Below are 10,467 nucleotides of genomic sequence, written 5' to 3'. Positions count from 1 at the left end.
GTACAATATTTATAAACAGTGCATTATGATATCTTCTAGTTTTGGGAACAAATTGACACTTTATCACCAAGTATTACTACATATCTTTAAGCTTTCCCTTTCACATGCTGCTTTTGTACATTTTAGGCTGGTGGTCTATATTATCCTGTGCTTACGGGCAGAAGGGACAGTAAGGAGTCATTCTTTGATGAGGCAATGGCTGAAATTTCACGACCAGATGGGAATATCACTGAAACTCTTAAGCTGTTTTCGCTCAGAGGATTTGATGAGAGGGAAACAGTGGCATTACTTGGAATATCTTCTAATCCTACTACTATAATTTTCATATGCTGGAGTCTGCATCCTCTTTTTAACACATGTACTTCTTTTGAAATTTCTCTTCTTTTTATTTTCTTCATCATCTGAAGGAGGACATAACATCGGGAAGATTGGTTGTGAATTTATTCGGCCAAGGCTCAGTAATTTTATGGTGACAGGTTTACCTGATCCAACAAATTCCTTCTGATTTCCTTGAAGAGTTGATGCAGAAGTGTCCAGATGATAACAGCACCATCAACAACATGTTCAACAAACATACAGCTAGGGGTCTGAGTGAGTCTGCTATGTCATACTCCCAGGGACTGTCAGCGCTTTCCTCGGTTGGAACTTCATTTGATAATCACTACTAAAACAGGGCTGCTGTTTGCTGATCAACAGTTGATGGCTAATGAAAAGACAGCAGCGGTGGTGATGGATTATTAATATGAAAAGATTGAGTTAGCACATGCCATGGCTAAATTGTCAAATATTGGTATTCTTACTGGATCCCAAGGAGAAGTTCGGCACAGTTGCTCCCATCTCAATTCTGATCAATGACAACTACCTGGGAGGAGTAGACTAGTTAGTTATTCATGACTTTTCCTAGTGTCTGATTTAGGTGGCATTCAGTGAAATTTTCTCTTTGGATACTAATGGATCTAGTTACGATCACTGATTGACTTAACAAAGTTTCTCATGCTTGCAGCTTTACGTACACATATGTGCGCCAATATAATATTCTGCTTTTAAGGTACGGATATCTTATATCATCGCGCTGCAAGAAATAGGGTTCAAATCAAGATGAAATTCAAGATTTTATCCAGAATTTTTAAATTTCTGGAAACATTGCTGGGCGAGTATACTATCACCATTATCGGTTGTGGAAAAATAATTGTAATATTTATGGAAACCCTTCCTTTTCCCTGGAAGTAGTTCCGACGCAAAAATCGAACCAGTTCGTTCATGCTATCTTTTTCCTAAAATCATGCCGCACATTGAAAAAGAAAAAAAGAAGGGAAGGTTTATTTCTTGAAGATGTTAATAGAAGGTTTAATTCTTGAAGATGTTAATATCATGCATAAACAAGAGAATCATATACATGGAAACTATAGACATCATCATAAAAAAAAGATTATCAAAAATTTCGTTTCTCTTAATTTCTTAGGTGGTCGGCGAATATGAAACATGGAATTATAATAACTCTAGTTTTCAAAGAAAGATTTCCAACGCAACATAGATGAAACTAAATAATATATTTAGCATGAGCAAACTTTGTTTTGCAAACAAGAACAGAAAGAAAGTAAAAAAACATACATACATGTTACTCCTTTAATTTGTTCTAAGCTAGCAGTAGTAGATCAATATGCATAATATAATGTTCATTCACTGATCAAAATCACATGTAAGAGGTACGGGATCGGGTTGTAGACTGATCATCGATAATAATAACCATCTATGTCTCGGTCCCGTATGCCCCTCAGATGTAGCTTCAAACAATGAAGTTCTTCTTCCTTTTCTCTCTAGGCAAACTCTGCTAATCAATATATACTACTAGGGTTAAAATCACTATCCCTATATATATAAAACTACCACCGCCTAATACATGGTAGCGTTTCTTTTCTGGAAACTATTAATACTTGTGACGTAGCACCTTTCATATTTATATACTGCCAGCCTCAGCCAATCAAACAACTCAGCCTTAATACAAAACTAGTTCGACATTTCAAGCTTCTAACTTTTCTTTGAACTACTCGGATTGTACACTGTATAGTGTATATAAATTATATCAAAAAAGGGGGAAAAAGGAAAATTATAACAATTTCCGACATAAGGAATGGTTGTTTAGAGTATTTCATTATTTGAAGGGGGAAATTAATTGTTCAACTTGATAATTTGAAGGTATCTTTTTTATTTGGCCCAACATAAATCAGAAAAATCTCAAACAAATTAAAATTGACATAGTTGTGCAGGCAATTGTATTGTGAATGCAAATACTAGTCGAGCTAATTAACATATACACCACAAATTAAACAAGTTACAAAAGCATATTAGAAAAGAAAAAAAATTAAATGTCATTATTAGTTCTCATAAACCTAACTGGAATTCAAAAACAATACATTCATTTGTATGCCGGAGGGTCATATAACTAATAGGGTAAAATTGGTTTACAATCAGTGGCGAAGGCAGAATTTTTCGCTAAGGGGGTTAAAAAAAGTTTAAAAAGATTATAGCTAGTTGGAATTAAAAACATAATATATAGAGGTAAAACACAGATTTTGCTTTATATATATAGTGTAATTTTTCGGCGAAGAGGGTTCGGATGAACCCCCTTCCGCCCCTGTTTATAACATATAGTCGAATGGTAACATGACACGTGGAATCAAAGATATGCAAAAGGCAATACCGGATACAACAAATGTAATCAGCACCAGATAAATCCCGAAGGGAGCGTAGTCAACGGAGGAAGATCAAGAATTTGCCATCAGATAGCATTCAATGAGGGAATATTCTTTAACATTAAATGAGCGACCGTTGCAGAGAATATTTGCATTCATGGTCCGTCGTTACATGTTCATCAATGACTCTTTTATTATCATTTAAGAGAAGCTTGATCCTAGGGTCTTTGTTTCGTCCCTAGGTAAAGTTATAAATAGCAGGCTCTGCAACCATTGTAGAGAGAGAAATTTTTCTGCATACCTAAGCTTTATTTTACTACTTTCGCTCTCAATTTAAGAATTTTATTTGCACCTTGTCGATATTTCCATTTTTGCTTTCGGAGGCACTGCGTTCGGAGCCAAGCTTGTCATCTTATTCAATTTCAATTGCTAAGCTTAATATTAGTTTTATCTCTTTATCATTTCTTGGATCAAATCAATTCGCTTGTCTATTAACCACGTAACAAATTCAATTGTACTTTTTTACGGATAAACAAACATATACAACAATTAATATTTAATAGAGTTTTACAGGTAAACAAACATATACAACAATTAATATTTAATAGATAGAGACAGTTGTAAATGCTTGAATTATAAAGAAGAAGATAAGGAATTGAAAAGAAGTGATTAACCAAAGCAAATGCTATGAGCAAACTAAATATTGTGGATGAGAGGTATTCTATAAGGACAAAAGACTTATTTATGGCAACGAAGTTAGAGCCGTTGGAGGTCTAAAGTCTAAACCATTTTCTTGTAGTATGCTAAATCTTCTTAATTTTTTTTCTCCACATTCTAGCTATTAGCTGGTTTGAATGTCGGGGGAATCAATTAAGTCATAATTGTATTGATTTCATATTGGCTCTATGTTTGCACTCTATATGTTTGTTCCCTCACTCATAAAAAAAATTGCTACTTAAATCTTTGTATGATTTGATCATTTAATGGAAACCCACTTATAACCGATTTACATGATAATGTCTCCATCCTTTTTGACCTCTACCAATTGAGTGATGAATTGGATAATCCCTTCGGTTCTCTATCGCATCGAATTGACGAATTCATTCTGTTACGTAAAAGCAGTGAAGGTGGTGGTGCTCAAACACCAAATGGGTCCGAGAAGCGAAATTAGTAATTTTCTTTGTATTCTCATAAAAGAAAAGCAAATTTACGAGGTTTCAAGAGCGTGGTAGTTCGATCCTCGGTAGAGTGGCGAATTAAGTTGTGCACGAATTGGTTAGGCGAAAAGGATTTTAGAATTTTGTTTTTTTAATAGAAAGTATTTTTATCTAGCTTAATACACTTATAGTCTGTTTGACCAAGCTTCTCCTAGTTCAAAAGCATTTGTTTTTCAAAAAAAATATTTTTTTTTCAAATTTGAAGTGTTTGGCCAAACCTTTAGGAGAAAAAAAGTATTTTGAGGAGAAGCAGAAAAAGTAGATTCTTCTAGAAGCACTTTTGAGAAAAATATACTTAAAAATATTTTTTAAAAGCTTGGTCAAATATTAATTGCTGCTTAGAAGTACTTTTTAAATTAATTAGCTAAATACAAACTGTTTCTTACCAAAAACACTTCTCAAAGTAAGTTAATTTTTCCAGTTTGATCAAACGCTATTATAGCCACTTACACGAAGTGAATTTAAATTGGTCGAACTAATTACACCAAAAAGGAATGATAATATCACAAGAAGCAAAATCCTGACTCGTGAAATATAACTTGCCTTCTTCGAACTTAACCGTCCATCTGTCACCTTTTATATATTAGCTATTTTTTAAGTATTATTTTTCAGAGTATCAGTTTTTTATTATTTTACACTTTAACACATATACACGTGTCCCCCATTACAGAACTTTCCTAATTCCTCCTAAATCCCTTCCATTTCTCCGTTCCCCCTTCAGGTTCCTTACAATTCTGATCGACCTTGCTCTCAATTGAGTCATGGAATTCGGATACTCACTCTCAATGTATCCAATTCTATCAAAATCTTGGCCCAATAAAAAAAGAAAAGAAATGCTATTTGTTATACGGTTATATTCCATCTTCTGTTTCAAACCCTGGCGCGCGCGCGAGCTAGTTTTCTGTGTTATATATAGCGGTGTAGATTAGAAAGCAAGTCAGGTGTCAATTCCTCACCGACGCTTTCCCAATTTTCACTTTCTGTTAAGTCGTCATTTTCCATTACTCTCTTTTCAAAATGGTAAACAAGAACTGGGCTTTAATGGCGGTTTTCTCATTCTTGGTTGCCAGCATTGTGACAACAATGGCAGCGCAAACAGAATCTGCCCCTGGTAATGCTTCTCAATTTCGTACGCCCCTTCGATATGATTATTATGAGGAGAAATGTGGGAATGTTGACAACATTGTGAGGAGAATGATGCTGAGAATTGTTCAGCTGCAACACAACGCCCCAGCAAAACTCTTACGCCTTCTCTTCCATGATTGTTTCATTCGGGTACGTCTACTCTCCATTTTCTGAATCCTTTGATTAAGTATATTCAATTTCTTATTTTGTCATTTTTTACTGTTTTACTGATTCTTGATATGTGCATCGTTCATGAGTTCTTTTTACTGGGTTTTGTGGAACTGTAAATTATTCATCTCATTTTCTCATCAGTCTTGGACAAATATTTATCTGTTCATGAATCTGGTGTGCGCACACCTATGTATAATCGTTTCTTTTGAAAATGTAAGCTTGATTACATCAAGAAAAGGATTTAGTACCTTTAATAATGAAGCAGAGAAAGGGGATTAAAGAGGCTTGCAATCGTATTAAAAGAGACTAACGTCTTATGCTGTGTACTCTATTGCTGCATTAATGTTGTTTCACTTTTAATATTTGGAAGCAACTCCAATTCGTATTATCAAGAAAATGATGATAATTGATCTATTTTGTGTCGTTCCTTCTGTTATTTGATGCAGTTCTTAGTTTTTTAGGTTCTACAATCTCAAGTGCATGTGACCTCGATACACAAAATATTTTTAGTATTTTCACTGTTTGTCACTATTATTCCTCTGTTACACGTTCCATGCATGTATCGATTGTGAATTCATTTTATGTATTTCTCTTATAGATTTGTCGACATTTCTTTTATAATTAGCCTTGTGATATTTGTTGTCTTGCGTCGTGTGAACTTTTCTTGTCTTAGTCTTTTATGTTAAGTTCTTTAACTGCTTCAATTGGGTCAGTTCCTGTTATCCTCCCAATTTTTAGAAGTGTGTTTTTACTGAGTTTCAAATTATTTGCTCTATGCAGACTTTTTGTACTGGTCTTGTCCATGTAGATATATATTGACAATACTTGGTGAATTTTGTATTTCTTATTTGCATTGGTTCCTGATGCGCGCACGTGCAAATGCATTTCTTTGATGTACTTGTGGATGCTTCTCTCTTAATAATTAGCCGCGTATCTTGATTCGTGCATTGTGCACATGTGATTCTTCATATGTTGTCATGTGTCTTTGTGCCTTGTGTTCGTCGTTTGATTCAGATGGAGCTTTTACCTGATCTTGGATCAGTTGCTTTCTCAGTTTTATGTTTATTGAGTTCCGAATATTTTTTAATGTATATTTACCTGTAGTTATATCCCTCTGTGTATGTATCCTTTGGGTAATAAAAAGAGGGCGGGATGGTATTACTTCTGAAATAGAGGTGAGCTTTTAGAGTCCTAAGGGAGTCGAGAAATGATATTTAGCAAAAAAGGAGCTCAGACTGATTGTGAAAACAATTCCAGACAATGAATTTTTTTCTTTTCTTTTTGGATAAGGCAGAGTTTCCAGACAGTGAAGTTTCTGTTTCATTGATTTCGGGGTTGTGATGCATCTGTTCTGCTAGCTGACAGTAATAACGAGAATGGGACTGTTGAACGTGACGCCATCCCAAATAGGACATTGAAAGGCTTTGATTTCATTGATATGATAAAAGATGAGATTGAGGAGGCATGCCCTGGGGTTGTTTCTTGTTCTGATATCCTTGTCCTTGCAACAAGAGATGGCATCGTTCTGGTATGAATTTCGCCATATCCTTTGTTTCTTATAATCCAGCACCTTAAGGTTTTTGCTGATTTCTTCATTCTTACTCTTAGTACTTAATTTCTATTTTACATGGATCTGTTCTGTGTTCCTGTTCAAGGAGCAATTGGAGAATAGAATTTGGCGTGAAATGGATGTAACTCATGCACTAGCATGCAATCCATCTTTCTTGAAATAGTTTAGTTAAACGATCCTAGTGCATATTCAGATATTTAATACATAACAAAACATTTTACACCTTCTAGTGGTATCATTTACATGTCAACAGGGCATTGTTCAGAAAATATGACAATATTCTTAAACAGTGCATTAGGGTATCTTCTAGCTTTGCGGACCAAATTGGCATTTCAACTCCAAGTATTATATCTTTGAAGTAGTTTAGTTGAATGATCTTGTAGTGCATATTCAGATATTTAGTACATAATAGAACATTTTACACCTCTTAGAGGTATCATATATATGTTAACAGGGTACAATTCCGAAAATATGGTACAATATTTATAAACAGTGCATTTTGATATCTTCTAGTTTTGCGAACAAATTGACACTTTATCATCAAGTATTATATCTTTAAGCTTTCCCTTTCACATGCTGCTTTTGTACATTTTAGGCTGGTGGTCTATATTATCCTGTGCTTACGGGCAGAAGGGACAGTAAGGAATCATTCTTTGATGAGGCAATGGCTGAAATTCCACGACCAAATGGGAATATCTCTGAAACTCTTAGGCTGTTTTCGCTCAGAGGATTTGATGAGAGGGAAACAGTGGCACTACTTGGTAATCTTCTAATCCTATACTTTAATTTTCATATGTTGTAGTCTGCATCCTTTTTTGGAACACATGTACATCTTTTGAAATTTCTCTTCTGTTTATTTTCTTCATCATGTGAAGGAGGACATAACATCGGGAAGATTGGTTGTGAATTCATTCGGCCAAGGCTCAGTAATTTCATGGGGACAGGTTTACCTGATCCAACGATTCCTTCTGATTTTCTTGAAGAGTTGATGCAGAAGTGTCCAGACGATAACAGCACCATCAACAATATGTTCAACGAACATACAGCGAGGGGTCTGAGTGAGTCTGCTATATCATACTCCCAGGGACTGTCAGCGCTTTCCTCGGTTGGAACATCATTTGATAATCACTACTACAAGACTCTGACAAGAGGACGAGGGCTGCTGTTTGCTGATCAACAGTTGATGGCTAATGAAAAGACGGCAGCGGTGGTGATGGATTATGCTTTGGATGAGGGGGCTATATTTAGGACTGAGTTTGCTCATGCCATGGTTAAACTGTCAAATATTGGCGTTCTTACTGGATTCCAAGGATAAGTTCGGCACAGTTGCTCCCATCTCAATTCTGATCAATGAGAACTATCGTTAGGAGTGGCCTAGTTATTAATCACTTTTCATAGTGCCTAATTTAGGGAAAACTTGGCCGGCATATAGTGAGTGAATTGTTTCCTTTGGATGCTAATGATCTACCTACAATGACTAACTGATCGAACAAAGTTTCTCATGCTTGCATCTTTTGTACGTACAAATATGTGTGCCAATATAATATCCTGCTTTGAATTGGGAATTGCCTTCTACAGTAATAATTAAGGTATATGATCTTATATCATCTAACTGCAAGGAAAAGGGTTCAAATCAAGAAGAAACTCAAGAAATATATCAAGATTTCTGTTAAATTTCTGGGAGCATTAATTGTTGAGCGTGTATCACCTTTATCGATTGTAAAAAATAACTGTAGCATGTATGAAAACCTTTTTCCCCCCTAAAGTAATTCCAATGCCAATATATACATATAGGAAATCGAACCGGTTAGTATATGCTATTTGATCCTAAAATCTTGCCGCAAACTTAAAAAAAGATGGGGAATTGAAGGTTCAAATGTTGAAGATAGCTGTTAACATAATGCATAAACAAGAGAATCATATGCAGAAGTATTATAAACATGACAAGTTAAAAAAAATCTATAATTCCAAGATTTCGTTTCTTCTTCATGTAACCCCGAACTAACCAAATCTTCAACGGTCGACAAAGAAACATGAAATTCAAAGGTTTAAAGAAGTGATATCTTCAACAAATGATACGTGAAACTACATACCTAGAATGAGCGAACTTTGTTTTGCAAAAAAGAAGAGAAAGAAGGTAAAAAACAATACTTGTTGCTCATTTGTGATCAATAGGCGTAATGTTCATTCACAGATTGAAATCACATCGAAGAGGCAAGGGGTTGTTATACGGATGATAATCATCTATGCCTCAATCCCTTACGCCCCTTCGATGTAGTTTCAAACAGTGAAGTTGTTCATATCTCGCTTCTTCTGTTTTTCTCTAGGGCAAAGAACAGGTTCCTTCTTTTTGTCTAAGGCTAATCAATATACCTTACCTATATATAAGAACTACCAACTCTTTCTAGTTCTAGGTTAACTCTCTGTAGGTTAAAACCAATAAGCCTATATATAAGAATACCGCCGCCTAATAGATGGTAATGTTTCTTTTTCGGAAAGTAATACTTATGACGTAGAACTTATAAGAATATAATGCTGTATTATTTAATCTAAAATACCCTTAGAAAATACCCAAGGGTTAATAAGTTATAACTTATAACCCATACTTTATTTTTTATCATTTAGATCTAATAATATATATTCGTTGTCTTTTCAACGCAGAATTAATTAAAAAAAAACAAAGAATAATACTTTATTCTTCCTCCGTTCCATTTGGCGAATGCAGGAATTTTGGTTCGTGGATGCTGTGAATTGCATCGTATAAGTGCAACTATTAGAATACATGATGAAAAAAGTTAACGAGTAATAGACACCGTAAAATTGTGTTGAATAACACAACTATCAGAAAAAAGATTGATCAGGAGGAATTGCTCGTCTTCAGAAGGGTCAAACTTTAGAGTCCTTTTTCATTTTCTTTCTTTTTCTTTATAGTGAATTAGACTTTGTTAAAAAAAGAAAAGATGAAACAAAGTCAGCAAAAAATTTTTTTAAAAAGTAGTACGGGGTAAAAGAAGTGGCTGGTGAAAACGGCAAAGAACAAAAGAGAGAAAGTAGCTTGATAATATAAGAAAAAAAGAAATAATTTGCCTGTGAAAAAAGGCTTGTCTCGAACTCTCGCCCCCTCAACTTTCACAAACCTCGAGCACCCTTCCTTAGCCAAAGCACCCATCAGACTGATTATCTAGAGGGTAGTGCTGACGATTTATATTAATGTTCTTAAATTTTCTATACAATAATATATTTATGAGTCAAGTTTATTGGGTGCTCGATCACCCAAATTTAATATGTAGATCCGCACCTAACTAGCTCAGAGTATGAGAGTTAAGCTAACTAATTTTTAATGTGAATTCGAACATAGAATTATTAAATATGTTAAAATAAAATTTACATATTTAGAAAGTATGTAAAAAGTATTATAAATTATAATTGTTAGTAATTCAGAACACTTAAAAAGTATTTGCAAAAAGATATAAAAGGAATTTCTTTGACTTTTCAAATATTAACTGAGTCACATAAAGTAAAAAAGAGGGAACACTTGTTATATTTCCTTGCAATACTAATTATACTATCCTTTAAATTAGATAATCTTACCCAAATTTAGGCGGCAACTATATTCAGAAAGCCGCAAAATACATTGACATCTAAATGTTGGGTGTGAGGAATTAATTAAAGCCAACAACAAAAAATCAAA

The 10,467-nt window shown here is 34.5% G+C and overlaps 1 protein-coding gene and 1 pseudogene across 1 annotated transcript; both read left to right on the top strand.

Annotated features, from left to right (window-relative positions):
- Nucleotides 1-126: 126 nt before the first annotated feature.
- On the top strand, nt 127-855 carry LOC142178994 (putative Peroxidase 48; annotated as a pseudogene).
- Nucleotides 856-6,530: 5,675 nt separating this feature from the next.
- Nucleotides 6,531-8,335, top strand: LOC142178995 (putative Peroxidase 48). The gene is made up of 3 exons (XM_075248810.1): nt 6,531-6,734; nt 7,372-7,537; nt 7,652-8,335. The coding sequence occupies exons 1-3, from the start codon at nt 6,645-6,647 to the stop codon at nt 8,089-8,091; spliced, it is 696 nt and encodes a 231-aa protein (XP_075104911.1). The 5' UTR covers nt 6,531-6,644; the 3' UTR covers nt 8,092-8,335.
- The last annotated feature ends 2,132 nt before the right edge of the window (nt 8,336-10,467 follow it).

The sequence above is a fragment of the Nicotiana tabacum genome, unplaced genomic scaffold, assembly GCF_000715075.1.
Source record: "Nicotiana tabacum cultivar K326 unplaced genomic scaffold, ASM71507v2 Un00139, whole genome shotgun sequence".
NCBI lineage: Eukaryota > Viridiplantae > Streptophyta > Magnoliopsida > Solanales > Solanaceae > Nicotiana > Nicotiana tabacum.
This window is presented reverse-complemented; position numbering and strand designations above follow the sequence as displayed.

Excerpts from the sequence above, each read along its gene's own strand:
- LOC142178995 (XM_075248810.1), top strand. The coding sequence starts at position 6,645 with ATGATAAAAGATGAGATTGAGGAGGCATGCCCTGGGGTTGTTTCTTGT. Across the intron at positions 6,735-7,371 it reads CAAGAGATGGCATCGTTCTG|GCTGGTGGTCTATATTATCC; the intron begins GTATGAATTTCG and ends TGTACATTTTAG. Across the intron at positions 7,538-7,651 it reads GGAAACAGTGGCACTACTTG|GAGGACATAACATCGGGAAG; the intron begins GTAATCTTCTAA and ends CATCATGTGAAG.